A 27,763-nucleotide genomic window follows, 5' to 3' on the forward strand; every position below is an offset into this window, starting at 1 on the left:
GTTGCCTGTGTGAGTGGCGTTGCGTGTGTGAGTGGCGTTGCGTGTGTGAGTGGCGTTGCGTGGCTGAGTGGCGTTGCGTGGGTGAGTGGCATTGCGTGGGTGAGTGGCATTGCGTGGGTGAGTGGCGTTGCGTGGGTGAGTGGCGTTGCGTGTGTGAGTGGCGTTGCGTGTGTGAGTGGCGTTGCGTGGTTGAGTGGCGTTGCGTGGTTGAGTGGCGTTGCGTGGTTGAGTGGCGTTGCGTGTGTGAGTGGCGTTGCGTGTGTGAGTGGCGTTGCGTGTGTGAGTGGCGTTGCGTGGCTGAGTGGCGTTGCGTGTGTGAGTGGCGTTGCGTGGCTGAGTGGCGTTGCGTGGGTGAGTGGCGTTGCGTGGGTGAGTGGCGTTGCGTGGGTGAGTGGCGTTGCGTGGGTGAGTGGCGTTGCGTGGGTGAGTGGCGTTGCGTGGGTGAGTGGCGTTGTGTGTGTGAGTGGCGTTGTGTGTGTGAGTGGCATTGCGTGGTTGAGTCTCTCGTCTTCATAAACATTGGACAGAGTAGCGGATTGCCTCGTTGACAAAGGCCACATAAATTAGACAAACGGAAATCCAGGTAAGCACACACTGACACGGGAACTGAACAGAAAAAGACAAGCATGCACATGCATTAAAGGACATACACACAAGCCTATGAAAACACATACAATGCTAAACTAAAGCACTAGTTAGTCAGATGAGACGTTATGCAAACCTTCTTTACACAGTAATCCCGCACCAAAATTAAATAGCAGGGCTAGATTTTCCTAGAGGTTAGAGAAGCTATGTGGCCTTTAATTGAGATAGATGGCCGCGTATGACAACTCCATGTTTGTTCTGGAGTGGTTTATTGTCCCAGGAGAGCCGCAGAGTCTCATGTGAAGCAGAGGGTTGAGGAGTGTCCGCATTTTGGCAGCCCCTTTATAACAAGCATGAGATGGGACCCGAAAACACTGGAATGAGAAGGGGCTGAAAGGAGCTAGTGACAGAGTTCAACTGGAGGAGAGGTGGGCAAAAACAATGAAAAGGTGGACAAGGGAGGAGAGAAGGAAAGGTGACAGAGAACTGCTGGAGGAGCAAAGAGGAGAAAAGAAATGCGACACGGCGGGCGGGGAGGGGGCGGAGCGGGTAAAAAAAACAAGTGGGAGGGAATAGCTCTCGGCATTGCTGGGTGGGCGGGGGAGCAGGAGTCTGTGGTGTGAGAGACAAATGTTGGTGTGTGAGGCTGCCTTTCAAGTCGGGTGGGGGAGAAGGTAGTCTAAATGCGACAAATGGTAGTCTGGTGCGAGGCGGGGGAGGGGGAGCAGGGTAGCAAGCGGGAGTGGGAGAAATAAGTAGGGTCGGGGAGTTTGTTCGCATATTTGCAAAGGAAACTGCAATAATATATTTTCAGTAGTTTAATGTGAAAACAAAAATGGAGAAGAGAGAACAGAAATCATAGTTAGCTGCCCTATGGAAACAGATGGGCTTTCAGGTTGCATCAGAACACTGATAAACTACTTTCCTCGTGAAGAACAGAAGGGAGTTCATTCCATAATTTGGGGGTCCAAGAAGAATAAGTCACGACCTCTTACTCTAGTCCTGAGAATTTCAAGGAATAGATGAAAATTCTGAGCAGGTAAGCGTAATAATGCACACAGAAGAGTAGATCTGAAGTTTGTCTGGAATGTAATTCGGTCTAGTGCCATAGAAAGCTCGATGAGAGAATCAGAGGCCTTTAAATACAAACAGCAGCTAAAGCGGAAGCCAATGTAAGCAAGAAAAGACGTGCAGATGCTGGAGAATAACAAGGAAGTTTAAGCAGAAAGGCTGTTGTGCTCTGCGCAATTTGAAACTGTTTTACAACATAAGGAAGAGCACCCAAGTAAAGAGTTGCCATAGTCCAGGCCACGTGATAAACTAAGTGCGTTGACCACTGTTTTCTGACAGCTGAGAGGAAGGAGATGACGGTTTTCGGAGGACCTGAACACAATAACAAGAATGGCAAAGAACAAATAAAGCAAAAAATAAAACTGACCCGACCAAGCTAAGATTTATGGAGGTAAATCTTTCGCGTCGTCAGTGATGAGTGAGGGAGGCGAGGGAGGGAGGAGAAATACGAGACGGCCTGCTGGCCGTGAGACGTGTGAAGCAGGGGGCGGGGGGAGCGGCGATGGCTCAACAAGCTGTGATTATGGGCAAATCACTCAATCTCCGGAGAGAGAAAAAAAATAAACTCGTCTTTCTGTAATGTAACTGGTGCTCAGGTAAAGCGCCCCAATACCTTCGAGTCAGTTTCACGCTATATAAAAGGTCCCCAAAAAAGTCACATATTCTTATAATTCTTCAATGTCTTCTTTTCATCAAGTAACCTAAAGTCAAAAACTGCTTTTACGCCGACATCAATACAGCATTTCCACTACACTTCGAGTGCTGTTTACGGCGCTATTCCAGGTGTCGTTAAATCAAGCGGCAGCTATGGGAATATAAAACTACAGGCGATTAGAGCAGTCTCAAGCATTTGAAGCAGGATGCTTTAAAGTCAGCGGAGTTCACTTTTGCGTCTCTATGTACTTGCCCAGATCATTGTACTGGGGTGAATGTATGACATTGTTCTACATTCTGTCCATCAACTGTGTTTCTTGCTCTAAAAAGACCAGGGGCTGAGCAAAAGTAAAATTACGCCGGTGTAATTTGGAAAAAATTGTAAAACTATACCATGTTGAGTAATTATGCAGCAGTTCGCTACAAAATTATATCACAGGAACAACATGAACAAACAGAACGCAAGCAGCTGTTCGCACCAAATTTATTTTTTCATCTTTTTTGTGCAAAATGTGTTCTTTCGCCAGAATTGACACCGGGATGCATTATGCAATAAAATAAAGCACAAAATAAAAGATCTGCATTTTGTGTAATCACGTATGGCTTTCTCAAAGTTTCGATTTCGAAACAAATATTCGGAATTGAATTAGTCCACTGACTACCATTAAAGTGGTTGATTTTGTAACAAGTGAAAGCACTGCCATTGCTAGAGTGAAGGCTAGCATACGAAGTGGGGAGAGGAAGGGCTCCTAATGGGAAGTGGAGACGGGGAGAAATTGAGAAGAAAGCTGAGCAGGGAGGGTGTTATTGCGGCTATCTGCTTGCCCGAGGGGAGGAGAAATGCCGTCCTGAGGCAGAGCACACGCTGAGAACGCTACATTAAACAAGACGGAGGGATTAAACAAGACGGAGGGAGAGAAGGGGAGGGGGGAGGAGAAATGCGACACGGCGGGCAGGGGAGGGGGCGGAGCGGGGAGAGGGTGTTAAAGCAGCCGGCTGAGGGAACTGATGTGCACGAGCTTTTAAGCTCAATGCGCATGCGCATTGAGCTTGAATTTCACGGGCAATGCAAGGAATCGCCACGATTCCTTGCAAGTTGGTTAAAGACTGTTTAAGCCCCAATAGTCTCGCAAGCTCGATGCGCATGCGCATCGACAGGCGAGACCTAAAAACACAATAAACTATCAAGAAAAAATGAAATTTTATTGATGGCAGAGACATTTAGTGAGTCAATTATCTTAAAGTACAACATCAATCACATTAAAGATTCATGCTTCCCATCCCCAAGAAGTGGATAATATATGTATAGCTACATCTTGGAAGTGATTCACAAGAACATATTGGCTAGATTTTCAAACTTCATTTTGTAGTACTTAAAGAAGTACTAAAATAGTATTACTTACTACAATATCTAGTTCGAAAACATAGGCCAGGGACCTCCTCCTCTCCTATCTTTTCTGTCCAGAGGCCTCTGTCATATATGTGAAGATCTCCACACATGTAAGTATATGTTTTTTGTAGTACATGTGGGCGAGAAAAGGGGGGAGCAGTGGAACTGGGAAATCAGGAATACTTACTACTAAATGGGAGTGGTTAATTTAAATTTAAGGAGAGGCTTGGGATGAACGATAATACAAAACATACCCACAAAGGAATAAGACTATTGTAATCCACCAAATACACTTCTAAAGTTACTTCAGCCCTAAAGGTGTCAAAACAGGAGTAGCAGTACCCAAACCATGCCTTGGAGTATGTCGAGCACCACACACTACCAATCACTGGTACTGCACCACGCCTGGAAATCAATGGCTGCACTGAATTAAAATAAAACTGCAGGAACTAAACTGCATTAATTTGAGTAGTTCCACATTTGATATTGACATACATATTTAAGTGATAAAGATTATATTTTTTGCAATTAATAATAAACTTAAATCTAAAAAATAAAATAAACTTAAAAAAGAAAACTTTTAAAAATGTATTGAATATAAAACTTTCAAACACGGTTACTAAATATTTATTTTTTAAATGTTAGAGGGTGAGTATTTTTTTTCAATTGTTTAGAAGATATTTATAATTATAATGACTAGATTTAAATGATTTTACTACACATTTAATTTGACAGTGATGGGCTGTTAAATTACACTATACATTAAAATATTTGTACTTATTTTCATTTTTTCTTTTAAAAAACCTTTATTACATTTCCCTATTCCTTCCATTGGTAGATCGCTTTGACCCTGGCAGAGGTCTCTGCCCTGGTGGTGGACTTGTTCGCCAAATAAGCAGAACGAAAAATATAGTAAAAGTTGCAACTTTAGGGTTCCAGATACAATTGTAGGAGGTTCCACTCCCTCGTTGTAAGAGGTGAAAACATGTAAGTCTGCACCTATGGTGTAGATATCCACTCAGAAATTGTAACTAGCAATAAAGTGAAGTGTTACACATGGGTGTAGTAGTAACTATAGCCATGAGTAAATATACATGTGTATAATTACCTTTGTGAATCAGGCCAAACATATCATTCAAACTTTTAAGCACAAAGTCTACATAATGTTGAGCAGTTCTTGACCCACACTGGTAGCATTTTAATGGTAAACCTATGCTTTATAAACCACTGAAAGTTGCTTCAAAATTAAGCTATTATGCTTTCTTTAAAGCTTTTAGGAGACCAATCCCAGGTATTTTGATTTTATATCTCCTAGCAATATAATGTGGTATCCTGGATAAACAGTCAAATAATAATCAAATAATGAACATTAATTAACAATATCAAGTTTTACACATCTTAGCTACTGCAATTTTATGCTGATCGTTCAACAGAAAATCACAATCTTTGATTTAACTCTGTTAACTCTCAAATGTTAGACAGTACAGTAACGCTGTAATACGTTTCTAGAAAGTTATAAACCAGGTGAAATCAAGCGGAGTAGAGTGGTATAGAATTCTACCGGGAGTCCATCGGATCCTGGCGACTTATTACATGCTAAATCCTTCAGGGCCCCTCTGATTCATTCACAATAAAAGGTGCTGAAAGGTATTTTCTATCTGCATACTAACACTCTGGAAAGACACGCCTGATGCAGGAACTCTAGGAGCTGTGTGGGGTCGGGAGTAGGGTGTGCCGAGTATAAGTCCACATAGTAGTCCCGAAAGGCAGTGCTAATCTCAAGCTGCTGGTTCCAGTCGGAGTATGCACCTCCAGTACTGGTGTGGGGAAGAGGTTTGAACATATCATACGCACCAATAGCGTACCCGATCGGTCAGCCTCGGCATGGACCTTCAGCATATATTGGCGATAGTCTACCACTGAAGCCGTTCTAAGAGTTCTGTTTATAGTACTGTGAGAAAGTGGCTCTATATATTCTGGACTAGAAGGAAGTACAGTGTGGATAGAGTCCACTAACCCCAGAGGTATAACAGAGGTTAAAGTCAGAACTGACCTTACTCTCCAAAGTGGTAGCTTGGTCGAGCAGTAAGGCAGTACCAGAGGACAGTGTAAAGCACTTGTTGTACACACTCAGTCAGCAGAAGGTTTCAAACACTCAAAGACTGAACTCCAGGCCAACTGTTTTTATATCCACAGATATAGTTGTTTTATTTTTAGAACTAACAGTTATCTAAATATACTTTTCAAGCTACGACTACTCTCATGTAAATACGTTGTAGAGGAGCAATAAGTTTGTACACACAATAATTACAGGATAGCTAATCAGCAATACAGTTCTGAAACACACTCTAGCATTGGGCTCAATGGGTTTTTCATAGGAAAGTACAGTTGATTACTTTATGGATTACTTTGGTAGTTCCAGGACTAGATCTTAGATGGTCTAAGCTGAAACCAGATTAGCAAAAACGATTTAGTTACTGTGGTGAATTTTCCCGAATATAAAGCCGTTTTAAAAGTTCACACTTAGAAACTTTTCAAGGTGATTCTGACAATGTTATCCAATTGAAGGAAATTCAGGTTACAGGTAAAGTACGATCGCGTTACTTTTGTAACCCAGCACTAGTCTCCTAGGGCCAGCACTGGGGGCTTAACTCAAAACAGGTAGGTAATTGCGTTTCAGTATTTCATACGATTTTTAAAGAATATTTGAAGTTTTCAAAAGTAGGCACTTAGAAGAAATTTCATAGAAAAGCAGACAATGGGTTCCTATGGAGAAAATACAGGGTATTAGTAAACCCGCTAGGGATTAATTTCGCGGTTCAGTACTGGGCTGAAAGGTACAGTACTGGCTTCTCTCCTGATCACAGGTGAGTATTTTCAAATTCGAACTTTGGCTGATTTTATAGGAATATTTTCAGTTTTCAAAACTTCACACTTAGAACATTTTGGAGTCAAAATGGGTCAATGTTATCCAATGGCAGGTAAGTGAATTACCGGTTTCCAGGTGAGTACTTGGTTGGTGAAGTTAGGGTTCTGGGTGTAGACTCAGGGGTCCCCCAGGGTCAGGTGAGTACAGTTAGTTCAGTCCCAGCGGCACAGGGGCAGCCGGGTGCAGAGGTAGGTAGGCCCAATGTTATCCAACGAGGGAAAGGGGGCCTTCGGTTGGTGGCTGCTGGCTGGCAGGCCACGCGGCTCTGGGAGCTGGGCTCCTGGTCACTTGCTCTGGGCAAGGGGGGAAGTAGGATAGGGCAAAGAGGTCACAGCCAGCGGCACTCGGGCGGTTGGGTGCAGGATGCTTTTGAGCCATCGGGCGCTCAATGTTATCCAATGAGGACCTTGAAAGAGGAACAAAGGCTGCAGGCTCGGGGACGATGGCTCTCCAGGGACGACCAGCACTTCGAGAGGTAAGATGGGTGCAAGATGGCCGCCGGGTAGGAGCTCCTCGTAAGAGCTCCAAGTGCTTGGGATACCTTTGGTGGTTTTACCCCTGTTAGCACCCAGCAGCATCTTCACCGCTTCGAGCAACGCAACTCACAAGTAACGGGATTTGAACAAGTAACTGGATTTGCACAAGTAACTGGATTTTAACAGCTCCTACCTGCTGAGGTTTCCAGACCTGCCCGGAGGCGGTGAGCTGCATAGGAGAAGACGACGAGTCACCTCCACCTTCGAGTCGAGCAGTGGCAGTCCGACGGAGGGGTCCGACCCGTCTGATTTCACTGCCGTGAGCACCGGACCCCCTGATAGTGGACCCGGACCTGGATTCCTGCTGCCGCCACCCGAGAGACAGTCAGACTACAAGAGGCGCTGGACAGGTGACTAACACCCACTGAGGAGTAGTCCTGCCCGCTCTGCATCCGCCGACGGTGTCCCGCTCCCGCTGAGAGTGCTCTCCCTGTCCTGCCCGGTGAGATGTTTGACTGTCGGGTCACACCGGAGATGAGCCCCGCGCACCACGGCGTCCCCAGATGAAGTGGGCACCCTGCTGCTAAGTGCCGTCCCGCGAGTGGGCTGCCTGCCGGTTCGCACCAGGTGTGAGTCCCGCGCACAACGGCGACTCCAGAGAAAGTGTAGCACCCTGCTGCCAAGACGTCGTCCTGCACCTCTGCAATCACCGCTCACATCGGAACTGCTCACCCTGTCCTACCCGCCTACCCTACCTCCCTTACGCTTGGATCTCCCTCGGCTCCCCCGTTCTCGACGGTCTGGAGACCACCGGGATTGCCCGCCGGCTGGAGCAGCATTCACCGAAGGGCATTGAGGAGGAGGCTCGGTGGTCGAGGCGCTGCGGCTAAGGCTGCGGCTCACTACCGTGCGGTCCGTGGTCTGCTGGGGAACGCAGCAGGGCGGAGAGAGGGCGAGGAGGACCGGGGGGCGCGGCGGAGGCGCTGGAGGACTGATCCCGGAACCGGAGCATCGGGTCCCGGTCTGCGCGGCTCGTGGCTGGGGCGCACCTGGCCCCTCTCCCATCGCGCCGGCTGCACGGTAGGAGCTGTGGAGGTGGGGTGCAGTGGGGCGGCCGCTCAGCGGCGTTTGGGCTGCGGTGCTGGCGGGAGAGTGGGGCGGCGGGTCGACGGCTCCACACGAAGCACTGCACGCACGTAAAGAAGATGCCTAATAGCCGCCCCCCCCCCCCAGCCCCCTCCCACCCCCAGGGAATGCCCAGGATTTGCTTTGTTTAAATGGAAAGAATACTGACATTGCGAACATAGGCTATTACCCACTAATGGAGTGACTATTTCTGACTCAACTCGCCACTGCACAAATCGACTTTCTGCTTCAGATGTGAACAGTTTCAGGGCAGCCTAACTACGGTGATGTCCTGAAGGTATTTGCATGCATTCTGTCATTTTCATCTCGAGCATGCCGGCCCTGCACTCCCTGCCCTGAATGCTGAATCCTATAAAGTTTATCTGCCTGCAAACTTTCTTCACAACATGGCGGGCTTCTCACTCCTCTCACTCTCCATTCCTAAAATGGCGGGGGCCATATACCAGAGCCATAAATCACCTCCACTGCCCACCAGATGACCATGAGGCTACATACCAACGTGGTCACAGGTCAACAAAACAGATAAGACTTTCTCCTCGCCTCCAAATAACAGGGAAGCTAATCTCTCTCCTCCCACCTAACAACACAGAAGATGGACTCTCTCTAAGGCACACCAACAACAGAGAAAGGACTATTACTCCTGTTTCCAATTATGCCACTCTGGCGGCCATCTTTGACTAGTACCTCATTGGGGTGGCCATCTTAGCCTAGTCATCCCTACCAACTGCTCATACGTAAGTCCTCCTTTTTAGATAGCAAATCTGAGATAAGACTCCCCTTGGTACGCAGGACCCTGAGCCAGCCGGAATTGAATGTGAAACTGCTCTGCCCTGCTATCAAAACAGTAACAACTAAAAGAGGACTAATGACTTCATCCTCCCTACTTGGGGGCCATTTTTAAACTACTCTTGCCTCTCTTTGGCGGCCATCATGGACTAGTCCTTCTGACTATTACTTACTATCGGTACCAAAGACTCCACATAGCTCTGTATTTAAATCTTTGTGTTCTTATGGGTCTGTCTTTTATCGCGGTATTTTATTACTATTGTATTTTACACTTTATATAACCTGGTGCTCTTGATATGCTTAAGTATCTGCCTTTTACTGCAGTATTATCTTACTATTGGTATCCTACATCTTATGTAACATATACCCATCTTCACTTTTACTCACCGACAGTGCACTGATTGCTACCTCATATTCGAGTGTCTTATTTGTTACTGCATTAATTTGTTGGTACATATATTGGATTCAGTAATTCATTAGCAATTTAGCTTTTTTACTGTATATGCGGTAAGCTACACCTACCTCACCTTTATCCCTATCATTCATTGTTCGCTACCTCATTTATTTGTTGGTCCTTCCGATGTAAGCCACTTCACGATGTTGCACTGATTATTATTATTACTACCTCATTCACTTCGTTCAGTCATGTAAGCTGCACCTAGCCACTTTCTACACCTAGACTACACTGCTGTTACCTCGTACATTCTGATAGGTAAATTTGATTCCACCTAACCGGTTCTACCGCTCATATTTTGTACATGGTGTAAGCTGACTACTACCACGCATATAGGATACATTAGGTAAGCTGCACCTACGCACTGTTGGTTCCTGGATTGCACTGACTTCTACCTCTTATACTTTTGGTCACTCACTAGTGTCATTCCTTGCCTGTAACTAGTGGCTGAAAGTTTTTATTGTCGTCCTATCTCCTACACCCAACATCACAGCCTTTCTATAATGGAGCTTAACGGCAAGCACACTTTTAGAATTAACTACCCTTCCACACTCACCAAAAAAGCCACTAAACGTTTTAAACATAACTTCCTGAGGTCGCACCCTGAAACACCCTTTGCCGACACCTACTTCTCACCGGGCAATGGAGCCCTGAATACTGATTTCATCTTCCACACCTCACGCAGAGCCCAATGGAGAAAAGTGTTCCTATCCCTACTCACCGTCTCCACCACCAGGAAAACAACTCATGGCCTAACTCTCTCTATCACACCTTCCCACCTCTTCCCTGGCAGGACTACCATTACTATCTACAATAACGGGACTGTCCTAATTCAAGCCACTGACAAGAACCTGGAACTACTAGACAACCTGTTCCCCAAGTTCAAAGAGCACCTTTCCAAGCTGCGGACCCCCACCCAGAACTCCACCAGCACTATCATCCCTGACGTCGCAGCCCCCACATACAACACCTCTACTCCCAGCCCCCCGGTAAATGGCCCACCTGCTGTCAACTCCCCACACTCCCCAAGGACAGTCACAAATCTCTCCACCTCATATACTAGCCGCCCCTCGTACATGACCCCTCTTATCCCCACTCATACCCCCTCCATCCCTCTCCCCCCTGACATAACAACTCCCACCCGCAACACGCCACCATCTGAACACACCACCGCTCGGATCACCCTCCCTCCCATCCCCCCCACGGCAGACCCCTCTCCCTCCCCAGCCCCCTCCCCACTGCCACCCACAAGTCTCTCACACCTGACACAACAACTCTCTCCCACAACACGCCACCATCTGAACACACCACCATTCGGAGTTTATCCACCCCCCCATCCCATCCCCCCCACAGCGGACACCTCTCCCTCCCCAGCTCCCTCCCCACTCCCACCCACGACACTCTCACCCTTCCAACTAAAGATACAGAACATACCGCCTCCCTTACCCTAGCATCCCCCTCTCCCCCACCTCCTACTCTCAGCCCTCACTACCCTCCTGTCTCCCCCACTGTCTTCAGCCTTCACTCACTCTTCTACTCTCCGGCACCGTCTCCCACTGACGTCACTACCTATGCATCCCACCCACCGCCTACTTCACCCACACCCCTCGCCCACAAACACGCCCACACTTTGAATGCCATCCCACTCATTAGCACAGCAGAACCTTCCAACAACGCTAGTATATCCCCCCCCCGCGATACCCTGCTCGCTTTCCAGCTCACTACTCAACCATTCACCAATGGCTCTCACCACCAACCCCATCCCCAATGCACCTCCTGACCTGACTTTATCCACCCTCCAACAAGTCAAAGAGGATATTCTACAAATCAAAAAAGATGTCCACGCAATCAAAGACCTTCTCTCCTCACAGCCCAGTCTACCTCCCACCATCCCTCTACCCCACAAACGACGCACCCTCCCTACATGCCCTCGCCCCCAACGACACTCGCGCTGGCCGACTATCCCCGTTCGCAATAACTCCCACCGCCCCCGTCGTGTCCTCAACCCATTGTCGGACCGCGACCTATGCTCTCTCCTACGCTCTTATGGCCCAGGTCCGGTAAAACACATAGCCAACACACACATCCCCATACCCACAATTCTTACAAACCCTCTGAGGCTCCCAACACTCAACAACAGAGGTTCCGTCCCTAACAACCTAAGAAAAGTTCCCCTCACACTAGAAAGCTCGACCACCCTTCTCTCTCCCAAACTCAAATGCATCCTACTCAACTGCAGATCGGCCCAGAGACACTCCTCGGACATCGCTGATCTCGTCTCAGCTATGGATCTGGACCTAGCCATTCTAACGCTTACTGAAGCCTCTACCCCGATTATGGACATACTAGTCCCCCCCAATTATCACATCATTAGGCTGGACAGATCTCCTGGCAAGACGGGCGGGGGAATTGCATGCATTTTTAGGAGCAACCTCTCCGTCACTAAAGTCACCTCTCCCTCCCTTTCCTCCTGTGAACTCCTCTGCCTCGACATCACCAGCGAGGGCAAACAAGTTTGTGCTCTACATCTCATCTATCACCCGCCTGGTGACAATCTCATATTCACCCAACAACTCATGGACATGATCACTTCCAATGCCGGTCGGCAGACCACCCAAGTCTACCTGGGTGACTTCAATCTCCACTGGAACGATCAGAAAGACACAGTGGTGAATAGTCTCAAAACTTTCCTTAATGCGCTTGACCTCACCCAAATATGCGATAGACCAACACACGACAAAGGCTCGATACTTGATCTCATCATTGCCAAAGAGAACTCTACACAACTGGAGGCGATTCGACCCTGCGACTGGTCAGATCACCACATTATCACCTTCTTTATCAATGAAAAAGTTAAGCTTAACCCGGCTCAACCAATCAAATACAAAACATGGAAAAGGGACATGAAGAATCTTAACGCCTCTACCCTCCCTCCCCACATCGGCAATCTCCTCCTTCCCCCTTCAGGTGCCTCGGATGTTCAATCACTGACCGACCACTACCTTGACTCTATGAACACAATAGTCAATGAAGTCGCCCCACTGAAACTGAAGAGAGTCTCCACCAAAATTTCTAACCCCTGGTATGATGAGAGACTCAATGACGACAGGCGTACTATGCGAATGGCAGAGCGCACCTGGAGATCGGACCCTTCAGCACTGCACCTCAAAAGGCTTAAGAACAAGAGAAATGCCTACTTCAGGAAAATAAAGCGCACTAAGTCAGACTTCTTTAGCCTCCAGTTGGACCAAGCAAAAAACAGGCCAAGAAAGCTGTTCGAACTAATCAAGACCCAAACAAAGACACAACCCTTACAATCAAACAGCACAACAAGCGACACCCCACACTGTGAAGCCTTCTCTGCTTTCTTCAAGCTAAAGACTGACAACATAAGAAATGACCTCATCATGGATGTAAGCCGATTCCCCAACCACACCAGAATGGCTAACACTCAACCTAAAAACAAGGCATCTTGGCTGTACTTCGATACCTACTCGGAAGAAGCAGTACACAAACTGCTCTGCACCTTGAAGCCCTCTAATCACCTCACAGACCCTCTACCTGCTAATGCTGTAAAAGACTTCATCCCCTTGCTCCTCCCTCTCTGGACCAAAATCATCAACAGCTCCTTGCAACAAGGCCTCATTCCAGACTCCCTCAAGGTGGGGCAAGTCACGCCTATACTCAAGAAACCTACAGCTGGTCCGTCTGACCTAAACAATTACCTGCCCATCACCAATATCCCCACCCTGGCCAAACTGCTGGAGAAATGTGTCCAACTCCAACTAACAAAACACATTGACCAATTTGACCTCCTCAACCCTCATCAATCAGGCTTCCGAGCGAAACATAGCACGGAAACAGCTATGACTCACATAATTGATGACGCCCTCCAAATTCTTGATCGCAATGAGTCCTGCCTCCTCATCCTTCTTGACCTCTCGTCAGCTTTTGACACGGTCAAACATGAGAACTTGCTGGAGCTGCTAAGCACTAGAATGGGTCTTTCGGGAACTGTTCTCAAATGGTTCTCGTCCTTCCTTCACAACCGGTCTCAGAAGTTCAAGATCGACAATGTGCTATCTACACCTGTGCCTGCAGATCTAGGTGTTCCACAAGGATCCTCCCTCTCCCCCACACTGTTCAACCTCGTCATGGAACCGCTCGCCACCTTGCTCCAAGCCTCCAATGTCCAATTCCATATGTACGCCGACGACACACAACTTTACCTAAAGCTACAATCCCCGGAAGATATCAAACATCTGAATTCCACGCTTATTAACACTCAATCTTGGCTGGCCGATAATCACCTCAAACTAAATGCTCTGAAAACTGAGTTCCTACTCATCTCACCCCCGGCGAAAATTGCCACCACCCAAACCTGGCTCAATAACCTAACAGCACTCAATGTCCAACCTACCATCGTGGATTCGGCGAAATCCCTAGGCATCACACTCGACGCCAAGCTCAACATGCAGCAGCACGTTAGCAAAGCCACAAAAGCAGCTAATTTCCAAATCAACACACTGAGGAAAATTAAACCCTTCCTCCCTGCCGAAGACTTCCAAACTGCTGTACAAGCTTTAGTCATCCCTCGAATAGACTACGGAATTGTGGCCCTCAGCGGACTCCCGCTATCCACAACAGCACCCTTAAGAGCCTCCCTGAACGCTGCCGCGAGACTCATTACTGGATCAAGAAAACATTCGCATATATCCCCAGACTTAAAATCTCTAAAATGGCTGCCTTTTGAAGCCAGAATACAGCTAAAAATTGCAGTTATGACACACGCGGCCGTGTACCACAATGCACCCAACTACCTTGCTCAAAAGCTGTCTATATCAGGAGGTTCGAGATCCAATAGAAGTACAAAAAATCTACTCCTGAAACCTCGTAGATTCCGGAAAGAGAAAACATACAAGCGCTCCTTCTCAGGGATGGCACCCAGGATCTGGAATGCGCTCCCTCCTGAAACCAGGCTTATCTCCTCCACTGCACTCTTCAAGAAAGAGGTGAAAACCATCCTTCAAGATCTCCTGAACCTTATAGGTGCTGAATCAGAGACTCTGCATTGCTTTGTAGCACTGTTCACCTAGTCCTTTGGCACTATACTTCTACTTGATGGGGACACTACTACGCTACTCCCTTACTACCGACCAATATATGATACACGTGGGTCTACTGGTTCACTCTCCCGTTGCCCCCACTCAGTGTTCTCTCTATACTAAAACATTGGTATAAGCCATCCACACACCCAATGTGTACCTGAACACCTCTGTAGTGGGTTCAATGACTTGTGCCGTCTTATATTACTTGTTTACCTGATTGTATATTGATATGCTTTATATATGTTATTATTATCCTACCATGTTAATGACCTTTATACTGCTCCCATTACCTCTGTTTCATTCCCCTACCCTGTCTTTGTGAAGCGCTCTGATATCTGTAAGGATCTTGTTCGCGCTATATAAAACTTTGAATAAATAAATAAATAAATAAATGGGATGATAAAGCACAGGTAGGTACCCCAAAGGGAGGCACAGGGGGGGCGCGGGGCGCCGGGTGCAGGGGTGTCTTTGGGGGTCGTAATAGCTTACCCTCGGTTGGGGTGGCACCTGGTTCTGAGTCTGCAGGCGTCGGCTGGTTCATCGAGGAGGGTCTTTGGGCACTGGACTTCGGGTCCCAGTCGCCGGGGGGACGTCCTCGTGGTCTTGGTTCGGGTTGGCCCGGACCGGGCTCGGCTGGTGCAGAGTGGGCTGGTCCGGAGCTTCCTGGTGAGCACCAGGTGGGGTGTTGCAGCAGAGCCTCTGCTGATGGGAGTCCCTATCTTCGAGAGGGTCAAGGCAGGCAGGTCCTCTGGGTGTCCCAGGGTTGCTGTCCGTGGAGGTCGCCGGGATTAGGCAGGAGCAGGTTCCAGGATCAACAGGCCGGTAGGGCTGGGGCAAAGTCAGTTGTTGTTGTCCTGTTGTTAGCAGCTGCGCGGCGGGTCTTCTTCTTCTTCTTGATCTTCTTTTGATATCGGGATCTGAGGAAGGAAGGTTCAGGGAGCCCCTAAATACTAAATTTAGGGGCGTTACAGGTATGGCAAGGGCAGGGACCAATGGGTCCCTGTCCTGGGGTGAGGACACCCCCTAGCCTGCTCATCTCCTGTGGGAGGGGGGCAGGAGCCTAGCTGGGATTGGGCAGGGCGCCTCATCTACAAGATGGCCGGAGCCCCGGGTCGTGCTTCATCTCGCCTCCTCCACCAGAGGGGTGGGGTTGGCAAAGGTTGGCACACCCTCCTTCCTGAATTAGTTTTTCCCGCCAGAGTGGGGGTAGAATGGGTGGGGGACCAGTTGCTGGGTACAGCAAATGGTCTGGAGAAGCTCTCAGAGGCGGTATGCCTTTGAAGCTTCCCCCTGTCCATCCTGGGGGAGGAGACACATCACCTTGCCCAGGATGTGCATTGTTACAGGCCCAGGAGAGCAGGGGGCTCTCCACCCAGGGGTCCAGCAACATGTTTGCTGTGTGGCAGCCTCTGCAGCCAGTCAGCCAGCCCAGATGTGGATTGTAGGTTCGAGTTTTGGAGGGCATCTCTAAGATGCCCTCTCGTGCATTTTACATTAAATCCCAAACTGGCATCAGTGCGGGTTTAATGTGCTGAGAAGTTTGGTACCAAACTTGTCAGTCTTCAGTGTAGCCATTATGGTGCTGTGGAGTTCGTAATGACAACCTCCCAGCACCATATACTCTTAAATGGCATCACTGCACTTATCGTGTCCAGGAATGGCCCTGGGTACTGTAGGGGCACAGGGCTCATGCCCTTGTACCCTCACCTCTGGCATAGGGCACCCAGCTAGAGGGGTGACTGAAGTATGCCAGGGCAGTGGGTTCTGTGGGCATGGCACACAGGGATGTGTGCCATGTCGACTCTTGTTTTAGTTCTGTACTTAGGCACTCAGCCTGCAAAGGCAGGGTGTGGGTGCCAGGGTTCAGGGCCCTGAGGGTGGCACAATAAGTGCTGCAGCCCTCAGGGGTCTCCTCTGGTCACCATGCCCTGGGTACCTAGGTTACCATTTTACTGGGGGCTGACAGGTGGCCAGGGGTGCCAATTGGGTATTTTGTTTCAGCATAGCTTTTCTTTTTAGGGAAGGAACACAGGCCCTGGGTACCTGATTGGCAGGGACCCAGGGCACACTCAGTCAAGCACATCAGCAGTTCCGAAAAAAGTGGGTGCATACCAAGGCAAGAAAGATGGCACTTTCTCACAAGTACCCTGGCCTCCTGTCAGCAAGGTGCTGCATCAGTATTGTCCGACACAGGCCACTTGAGGGGCCCCAGTGAGTCTTCTATCTCTCGGAGCTCTCAGAGAATAGCCCTCCTGGTTCTTACGACGGATTGATTGACATGCCCCCAATTACTACTTTAAATGCTACCCATTCTATAATGGGTTGAAGAGGCAGTCCCAGTGTTAGTTGCAAAATATGTGTCAACTGCGGTCACCAGGGTGTTGAGGAAATTCCAACAACTTAGGCTGTAGCCGCCAAGTAGGTATTAGAGCTGGTAGTCGCCCCCATGTTAGAGAAATCTCCAGGGGATTGTGATCCAATATGGTCTTGCCTAAATAAGTGGCATGGATTATGCGAAACTAAAGGTGTGTTGGACGTAGAAAGCACTCTAATCTTGTATGCAGGACATGTGGGTATGAATAAAAGGAATATTCTCTCATACCTTTATTCCAACCCCTCTACACATCAATTCCCAGCCATCTACCCATTGTTGTAGGAGTCAGCCTTGACGGGCCGGTGCAGTACCGGGCAGTAAAGGAGTGTGATCAGTCAAGCGTAATATCCATTATGTCATTAAAAGCCCCTCCCAGTACCCAAGAGTATGGTGCCCAATCTGCCAGTATCGCAGACAAAGTGTGTATAAAAGGTGACAATCTGTATTGGCGCATATATGCAGCCAAGTAGTATCATGTCCCCATCATAGTATGCCTCACCAAACCATAGCAACCCTGTGTATTCATCCTTGAGCCATGGAGCCCAAAAGGCACACCAGCACGAACCCAAATTGCTGCCTCCATGAATAGGGAGAGTAGAAAGTGCAGAGTAGTGGGCCTCGCCATCGTTAGTGTAATTTGAAGGTCTCCATGGTTTCCAGGAGAAAGGTAATATGGGCTTGGCGCCGGTGTAGGTAGGCTAATATCCTATGCCTTTTTTGCATGGATCCCATACCCTGTACGTTCCAGGTTACTAGATTATAATGTTTGGTCACTGATGACAACTGTGAGACCGTGACCATAAACCTACCCTCAGGCCCAGCATGCTCTCAATCAATCTTCTCCCCCAAATGATAAAGATGACACAAACAAACTGCCAATATTCATTCCAGCGATTGGGGGTTGTTCAACCAAACCTGTGGGAAACAAATTAACAATACAAAGAACCAAGTGATCTAGGGCCATCCGGCCTCCTGGGCTCCGAACAAGCACCAAGTAATGATAGGTAATAGTACAGTGCCAATGCTTGTTGCTTAACACAGTACGTCAGAAAGGACAAAGCAACAGTGACAGTGGGCAACATTCAGTTTCAACCTTTGTGGACGAAAGGTCATCGAAAGTCTAGGATGTATGTAGAATGAGGTGGAGTACAATAACTATGTATGTCTACATAGCATTTCTAAAGATCTTCAATTATTCCTAGGTCTCTTACATAATTCATCAGCAGTCAGTGGAGTAACTCCTGTGAACAGCGCTATACTTCCTGATGTATCGGAGACAGAGGCACTATTTCGGGAGCAGCTGGAGCTGATGAGGGGGTGCAGTGTCCTCAGGGTAGTCGCCGATCGCAGAGCCATCAGCTGTCACTCCGGTACCTGTTGTGGGAAGGGGGTTCCACAGGCGACTCAGTCCTACGAATAGTAAAGTCGCTCCATCTCCTCTTGACCCTGCGTTTTGCCCTCAATGACGCTACAATCGGTTGTTCTCACTCTTGGAAATCAGGGAAGTGATGGTCTAGCCAGTCCAGGGCCTGTTCTGGGGTATCAAAAAAATTAACCTGTTGGTTTAGTAGCACATAAGTTTAGCTGGGAAGAGGAGGGCATAGTTGAGGTCTGCAACTCGAAGCCACCTTTTGGCTTCTTGGAAGCAGACCCCGTCAACGCTGGACAGTAATAGTATAATCCGGGAAAAGAGAGACTCTCACGTTGTCCACCAAAATGGGTGCTCGGTCTCTGGCCACTTGCAATAAGACATCTCAATCTCGATAATTAAGGATATTGGCCACAAATGGTCTTGAGGGAGCACCAGGGATGGGTTGATTGGTAAGGACCTTATGGGCCCTCTCGACTATAAACATGTCCAAGAGCCCTGTAGGAGCCACTGCGGTCCAAACCCATTCCTGCATGAACTGGGTTCCGCGCATTCCCTTTGTGCCTTTGGAAATCCGATAACGTGAATATAATTCACGCGAGCCCTCCCCTCCACATCCTCCGCTTTGTCCTGTAGGATATCCACTTGACGCTGCAGCTGGGACACGGTTGTATAGCTAGTCGGTAAAAAAGGCCTTGTCGTTTTTCTCCTAGTGCGCCACATATTTGCCAGTTATTGATCCTTGTACCCTAGGGTACAGGCAAAGGAGATCCTAGGTGGTGAGCAAGGGAGGTCGCCGGGGTGAGGATGGCGGAGACACACCCAGTCATCAGGGGAGACGGTCTAGCTCAGATAACTGCAGCCAGGGGTTAACGGACCACCGGGGGTCCTAACCAGTCTTGAGCGCCTCCACCAAAGAGAACCAGAGGGTCACACCACCAGCCAATCAGGTCAACCGTTTACATAAACTGATGGGGGGGCACTCCACGGTGTCCACCAGCAGCCCGCCAATGACTGGGCCTCGGTGTATACCTAGCCGGTGTCTACCCCCAGCAAGGCCTGCTCCTACACCGTATCCCACTGAGCACGTCCAGGCAACTGTGCAGTGGCCTGTGTACTCACACAGAGGGCCTCACTCAGTCCATGCACTCCTGCTCTGCAGGTATTCACAAGCATAGGGCTGTGAGTCTGGTTCACCCCAGCCTGTGATACAGGGGTACCCCATCACATCCTAATCCATGCGGGACAAGTTCTGGGTTTGTGTAGCGCTGTCAGAATGTCATGCAAGGGGCCGTCCTTGTGCCCAGCCCCAACAGCCAGCACAGCTGCAGCAGCCCTCTCTGGGGGGCACTTTGTTATGCCTTATCGTAGGATAGTCTAGGCCTCTCTGGGGGTCAGGAGTATGCAGAATGGAAGAAAATGTTCACCTGGACTGGGCGCCCTCAGGTAACTCAGTCAGCCCTCGTACACGGCAGCCGCTGTGCTAGGAGGCAGACACCTTCTTACTCAGGCCACCAGGCGCACAAACACTCCCGCTTCTGCCATTGTCCTCAACCAGCAGTAGGGACAAAGGTGACCAACAATTATAGTAGCTTTGAGTTTTTTGGGTAAGATTTATTAGCTTTCCTATACAGCAGTGCCAAAACCAAGCCACACCAAGATTCAGGAACGAATATTGTATTGTGAACTACCTTAATGACAGGTAACAAAATTAAAGACATCAGTGAGGCAAGTACATGCATTTGCCAACCATTGGCCTACATTACACTTATCAAGCTAGTCAGACCAATATAAAAGCCCTTACAAACCTCTCCGGTAATCTGCACACAGAATGTCAACTTTTTGAGAGGAATCTCACGCATTCTAGCCAGCAGAAATTACCCATGCTGAATTTATCAATCTCACCCCTATTAGAATGTATCTTGTCGGTTACCAATCCACTAAACTTACTATCTTACAGCTTGAGTGCTTCGATCATCGCTCTTTCTCTGCCTAAGTACAGCGATGGTGTCAGGAGGGGCAAGAAATGCGTGATTAAGCATTTTAGTGTGGTGATGCAGAATTTTAAATACTGCAGTTCAGGAAGTCCTCCCAAAAACATCTTTATAATATATCGTATTGAAGGCTATACTCCTCAACTGGCCAGAGCTGGGGTGATGAGGTCATGTTATTAGCAGACAGAAAGCCTGCTTAAGATCCCTCTAGTAAATGGTTGGATGAATACAAATTTGTTGTTGGTCATTTACAATTGCAATGTAGTCAGCTGGGGTTTGTCAGGATAGACATTAGTAAGGTTTTAATGAAAAGAATAGGAAATAAATCCATACATATTGAGGGTTGCCTAAAACGTTTGGATTATGGCAATATCACACAATAATCCCTCAAGCAGTGACACGTATTCCTTCTTTCAACAGAATGGATTAGCTTTTGACATGGGGGTTCAAATGTTTTTGATAAGATGTTATTGGACTGAACCATTACTATAGTTACATCTGCGATATGTATCACACATATTTTCGTTGAGATTTCTCTATGTGGGTGTAAGAGCTCTTTTAGCTCTGGCTAATCATGTGAAATGCAAGATATCTAAAAGCACTAAGGTAGGAAATGCAGTTAAGAACTAACAAGACCAGTGTAAACCACCACTTATTCAATTTGGACAAGGGCACACAACCAAGAAATATAGCGACCAAATAGTAAATCAATATTTGCTCCCCTACCACAAAACTTTCTATAACAAATGTTAAGTGTAAATATAAGACAATAACACTAGTACCTGAATATAACTGATCATCTCAGGCCCATTTTCCTGTGCATCTCTTTTTCACTCCCTTCGAATGTCGCTTCTCCCTCAAACATCTCTTCACTTAACTGCGTAGCCTCTCCCTTTAGATGGATTACATTGATATTCCTGACAGGGGCCACCTTCCCTTTTCTTTCAAGTGTCTTCAGGGTCTCTGTCTGGAATCCCCTTGAGATCACCAATGTCTCTTCCTTAAGCTGTTACAACCATTACAGTTAGAAGCCTTTTGGTTAACCTGTCCCTACCCCTAAAGACCAACTGCGAATCCTATGTCTGTGCAACAGAACACTTTTTTTCACCACTTCATGTATTGGAAATTCCAAGGTAATAGGGACAAGGAAAACACAAGAATGATCAAAGTGGATAAAAACAGATAGAACTTTAATCACTTATGGTATGTTTTGCTTTTCGCTCTTATTAGCACAGCATAAGACAATCTGGTATCACTATCTAATAAGGATGTGTTTTTAATGTAATTGTGTGGTATCATTGCATATTTTCCTAATTGTACCCAACGACAACCATACAAGTGTGCACTCTCGATAAGTCACTGACAGGACCAGCATCATTCCATTATATGAGGTCATTCTCTTTATTCATACAGTTCATTCATGTATTGCTATCTAGAACTTAAGTTTGTCTTATGAAACAGTAACAAAAGGAACATTTAACCCGAATTTCCAGTCATGTTAGGCACGGGTAAAACTAAAAAAAAAAATCAATACTAACCTAAAAAGATCCAAGCACTGTCTTTATACTCCGCATGCCAGGAGACTTTCTCTTGCACTCCGAGTTCAGCTTCCCTTTCGTTCAGTTCATTAATCAACTTCACCTTTGTTAAGGGACTAGGGCGAAAAAAATGGTAACAATGTAAAAACAGCTCAGAAGAAATCATTACAGGTGACGTCATCCTCATGGGTGCATTTACAAGTGCAGGTGATTCTGTTAGCACTTGTACAAACAACAAGTAATCCAAAGAGCTAATTTAGCAAAAAACGGGCAGAAAAGCAAAGGGGACTGGCACATCAAGTCTACTGCTGGCAACTCAGACTCATGATAACACAATCATTGGCTAAGCTAGTACTTCTGCCTTTTGGCTTTGTTAATTTGTCAATGTTTGTTCGGTTTCTTGTGGCTTTTGTAAAACTGTAATGTTTGGGCAGCTGGTGGGCCCTAGCCAATACAAAAAATATTGGTTAAAAGCAAGTATTTTGTTTGGTCTTAAAAACCACACATTGCCATAATAGTTTGTGGCACTAAACGGAACTAATTTGTGTGTGTATGCGTTCTTTTTGAATGAGCAGAAGGCCGCCGCTCACAGTGAAGTTAACAATGGGTAAAATGGGCTGGCCCATTGCTCCATGCTGCAGAGGACAGAAGAGAAATGTAAATGATGTAACAGTAGGTCAATGGAAGAGGAGGGCCGGTTGAAAACCCCTACAAATAAATATTTATATAGAGGTTTAATAAAATTAAAACAAAAAGGTTTGTTTGAGAACTGGCAGTGGTCCCTTGGATACTGCCTTCTCCTCAACAAACTTTTATTAAGCCACAAAGGTGAAGGGATACTATGGAGAACATTTCCCTTTTGCGAATGGCTTACTACCCCAACTCGGGAGTTGTAAACTTCCTATGTTTTACAACCAGATTTCAGTCACAAAACATTAATATATCTCCTAAAAAAATGCTATATTGAAGGGACAGCTACAAGTCAAACCTTACAAATAATGATTCCTTTTGGAGTACCTGTTTTGGGAGTCAACAATAATTTACCCTCTCCTAAAATGGGATTCCTGCATATTACAAAAATATGTTATGGTCACAAACAGTCACAATTGCTGTTTGGGATAGTAAAAATGTTTAGTTCCTCAGGCCTAAATTACCTCTGCTATACCTGCTACTATAGACCTTATTAATCACATGGAGCACAAGCTGAACACATTTAAGTGTGAAGAAGTTATCCTAAAAGAAAATACTATCTTCATGGAGAGTAGAATGAAAGAAATTGCTGACAGAGGCATGATGCTTGGTCATAAGGTGGGTACAATAGCTGGTGGACAACCTGAGTAAAAAGACTGCAGGGCAAAATGCCGAGGGAATTGTGTGAGGCGGTAGCAACTCTGATTTCTGGACCTAAAATAGGGATGGAGAATGAAGACTCAAGGTAATAAGTTGATCCAAAGGTTTCCAAAATTGTTGAAATTGAGCAGTTGGAACAAAGCATCAATACTCAGCTGCTTGTGCAGTGGTAAGGGGTGAAATGAAGGATGGAATCTCAAAACTTTTTCGCAGTTAAATCTGTGATCGCACTGTACAGCTGGTTGAGCTGAAAGCTCTAAATCTGCCATTAGAAAATATGGATCCAGAATTCCCCACACTTATAGTGTGTTATTCGTAGTATTGTGTCCAGTCTTAGAATTTGCATTTACACTAATGGCGCCAGAATGGATTCAGAGAATCTAAAGAGTATTTTATCAAGCACAAGTTGCTTTGGGGAAAGGTGGCAAATCTCAAAGCAAGTTTGCCATGGGCTCATTTTATCCACAAATTGAGCTAACATGTAGGAACACACATTACAGGTAATTAATTGGCTGATGAAGATGCAAAGGCAGCGGTGCAAACTGCTGTCCTCGCTGCAATAAATCATTCCCATACAAGGGTAAATGAATACATCCCGGTGGCTTCTTGCTGTTGCACCCCATGCCAAAGTCATATCCAGCAAAATACTCCTACCTATTGATTGAGCAAAACATTCCATTTACTTGTATTCCCGGAGTGGGGGATAGAGTAATTCCAAATTCAGATCGCAGACCAGAGTTGATCATGGCAGCTCATGAAGGGTTAGCCTCTTCCCATGCAGGTATGGCGGCTACAGTTTCACTGCTACAGCAGAGTGACTGGCAGCCAGGGCTATATAAACAGACTAAAGACTATGACCTTGACTGTGACGTTTGTCAACAAATAATGGTTTCTACAACAGCACACCCACCACAGACACCAATATTGATTTCTAACAAGCCTTTCTAGACCACAATGGACTGTTAAATAGTGATGGTTCCTTTAAATACATACTGTTATTATGTGCCATATGAGAGATATGTTCTCTCGCAATGTAAGCTTTTTCTTTGCTTCGGTCTTGCAGCAATAAAACAGAATTAAACATAAATCCATTCTGTCAGTAGTGAATTCATGTTCTTGATTCATATGCCTACCTACGAGGAGTCCTAGACTTGAAGGAGTCCACCTGCCCCTAAATCTTTTTCCTCCAATTCCATTCTCAATCTACCTCAAACACTAAAAGAACAAATAATAAAAGAATACGGAACCTGCCCAGCCCAGTTCTCCTCTGACAGGACAATCAATCTTTGGACTATGCCGACATCCACTGTACTAGAGCTCCAACTAGTGACCAAATCATAAATTACTACCTACTTAACCCCCTCCATGCTCATGACGAGCTCAGCTCGTCATGCAGTACAGTGCTCCTGTGCTCATGACGAGCTGAGCTTGTCATGACCACACCCAGTTCTATTAGGGCCCAGCACAGGAGAGGAATCTCTCAAGCAGCGATGGGGTTAAACCTAGGAGCCACTGAACTATAGACTTCCCTCTTCTTCTGGCTGGCCCACTGTCACCCCATTGCCCCCTATTTTAGAGTCTTCCTCTGCCCGATGCATAGCATTCGGACAACCCTGTGGATAACCGCTAATAAAGAACCTCTACTAAAGGCTCCCTCCACATGACCCCCTTAGCGAGGAAGATGACAAGAAATACACAATACCGCTCGACTGTCACAGAAACCACCCCACCCCTGCACATTTCAACAACCTGAAATCCCACAGCCTACATTCCTTTTCATCACATATCCCCCAAACTCTCAACCATCGCCAACAAAATCTTTAAGAACAGATTACTGAATCAACGCCCTGAAAAATTCATAGCAGACCTCTACCATAACACCTCCAATTTACACTGCCCGCCAGGCTAAATGAAGAAATAACCTAGCAAGCCACCTACAAGTTACTAATGCCACCAACATCCCCTACGGCCAAACATTGCTGATCTCCAACTCACCTGCCTTAAAAGGTAATGCCACCACAACATTATACAGAAATGGCAAAGTCATGGTCCAAGCCAAAGACATCAACTTGTGCCTATTTGAACACATCTTCCTTAGGCTACGCAACTTCATTTCTAGTCCCTCCAACTATCCAACCCCTACTCAACCCGCTTCCCAGAACTCAAAGCAAGGAATAGCACTCACAAAACTTACCAGAAGCTCACACTCACTGCACACCTCAGACCTACACTCCACCCTTACGCCATGCACCCCCACACCCTCTACCCCAATTCCTCACGACTCCAACTCCTCCCTCAAGTCACAGTTCTCTATTTCCTCCCTCATCCCACAGAATACACTAACCCTGAATTACCCACCCCAACATATGCTTAACCGAAACCAAAACCACAGCCGTAAATGCACAAGGACACGTGCTAAACGTACAGTCCACAGTCCGCTTAATGGAAGACAATTGTGGCACCACAACAAGCAGGTCAACTATCCCACGACCCCCCAACCCCGACCAACACCTCAAGCTAACCTGCTCCCCACTTTCCCCTCTCTTTCTACCCTTGAACCTAGTGTTGGCGGACAAATTAACCGAATGTCTAACATGTGGAAAAACAACTTGAGTCTCTCATACCACAGAACCCTGTGCCCACTATTTCCATAACGGAAAGCCTAGCCCACCTTCAAAGCCAACTCAACATAATTAGTCAGGGCATAAACAAAATCCTTATCAACACCAAAACCTCCACTATCCCCACCCAACACTCGCAACTCTCCTCTCACAAAAACATCAATGAGCCCTCTCAGCTACCCAGTTTCCAACCAAACAGCTGGAGCACCACCCCTCTTAACAACCAACATCAAAGGCCAAAAAGAGCGAGCCCTTAGATGTCCTTGAGAGAGGCAATGAATCTAGTCACAAGATACAACCTTAGAACAGACTAGTCCTCCCCGAACTGGAACATCCAGTTGATCACCAGAATTAGCAGAGACATCAACACACTGAGGCTCCCACCTCCCAAAGTCACACCACCAGCTGCAAGGTAAACTGAATGCTAGAAAACTGTAGATCAGCAATCAAACATGCAACAGAGTTGGCTGTTGGCATACTGAACTCTGACATTGCGTTCGTCACCGAAACGTGGTTCAATGAATCATCCTATCCAATCCTTGACCTCCTAGTCCCCCCAGGTTTCTCCATCAATAAAAAGGACAGATTAGACCATTGTGACGGTGGCATAGCCATCGTACAGAAGAATAGTATCAAAATGGCTGAAACTAAAACCTTCTCTTAATCAACATTCGAATACCTCAGCACTAACCTAACACAAAAAGACAACAAAGTAACAAAATGCCATCTCATCTACCACCCACCAGGAAACAGGCCTATGTTCGGGGAACAACTGTCTGACCTACTAATACACTGCTCCCTCCCTGACTTCTGCAACATTATCCTAGGTGACTTCAACCTCCACTTAAATAATGAAAAGGACGCATGAATACAGTCATTAAATGAACTCCTACTCAGCAAAGATCTTACCCAACACTGAAAGGAACAAACCCACAACAAAGGCTCTACCTTAGATGCTATCATAGCCAAACACGAAATAATAAGCATCAACAACATTTTCCCAATCGACTGGTCAGACCACTACATCATTCTGTTTGACATTAACCAAGGTACAGCGTCACCAAACCGAGCTCGGATTACCCACCAATGGCACAGAAACCAGAATCCTATCCCTCTCTCTGACCTGAAAGAAAAAATATCATCCCAACTCACGCCCACCACCGACAACCTCAATACGGATGAGCTCACTACCCTCTACAACTCGACGATGAAAACTACCCTGGACCAACTAGCCCCTCTGAAACACAAATGGGTCAGAGATACTCAGTCAAGATCCTGGTTCAACAAAGATCTCAACTCCGAAAGAAGACAAGAGCCGCTGAAAGACTCTGGCGAGCAAACCCATCCACAACCAACCTATTTCAGCACAGAAGAGAGCGCAGAAACTACAAAAACACATCCTCAAACAGAAAGCCACCTTCTCCCAGAGTGCCATAGACAAATCTAAAAAACGCCCCAGAGAACTCTTCAACACCATCCGACAACAAACCTCCAAGCCTGCCAAAGAAAATCTCCTTGCCTCAAAACTACAGTGTGACAACCTGGTCAAATTCTTCAATGAAAAAATCACCAATATCGAGGTCTGCCTAGATTATCACCCACAGACTCAACACCAGCAACTCTTCACCCAAAACGGAGATAAACTCAACCCTAGTTCACTCCACAATCCCCAAAACTGAGACTCCACCACCATTAACCACCAATAAAATTCAATACCCAAAACTCACTTCTAAATCCAAAAGTTGGAAGGATTTTAAACCTCGCACAGAAGAGAACATCTCCATGGTGATTGCCAAATCCAAACCCTTCTTCCTCTAAGCAGACCCACTACCTGCTTCCCTGGCTAAAAGCCTCAACCTCACCTTTACCCTCTATGGACCATGATTATTAACAGCTCCTTGAACAACGGGCGGATGCC

General features: G+C 46.8%; 1 protein-coding gene across 1 annotated transcript in view; it reads right to left on the reverse strand.

The window, feature by feature from the left end:
* The window catches only part of RBMX2 (RNA binding motif protein X-linked 2), a 161,210-nt gene that overhangs the window by 105,310 nt on the left and 28,137 nt on the right, over positions 1–27,763 (reverse strand). The window contains exon 2 of the mRNA XM_078688357.1: positions 21,875–21,990. Coding sequence (XP_078544483.1) covers positions 21,875–21,990 — 116 coding nt within the window. The remainder of the gene's footprint in view (positions 1–21,874; positions 21,991–27,763) is intronic.

This window comes from Lissotriton helveticus, chromosome 4_1 (assembly GCF_964261635.1).
Source record: "Lissotriton helveticus chromosome 4_1, aLisHel1.1, whole genome shotgun sequence".
Taxonomy (NCBI): domain Eukaryota; kingdom Metazoa; phylum Chordata; class Amphibia; order Caudata; family Salamandridae; genus Lissotriton; species Lissotriton helveticus.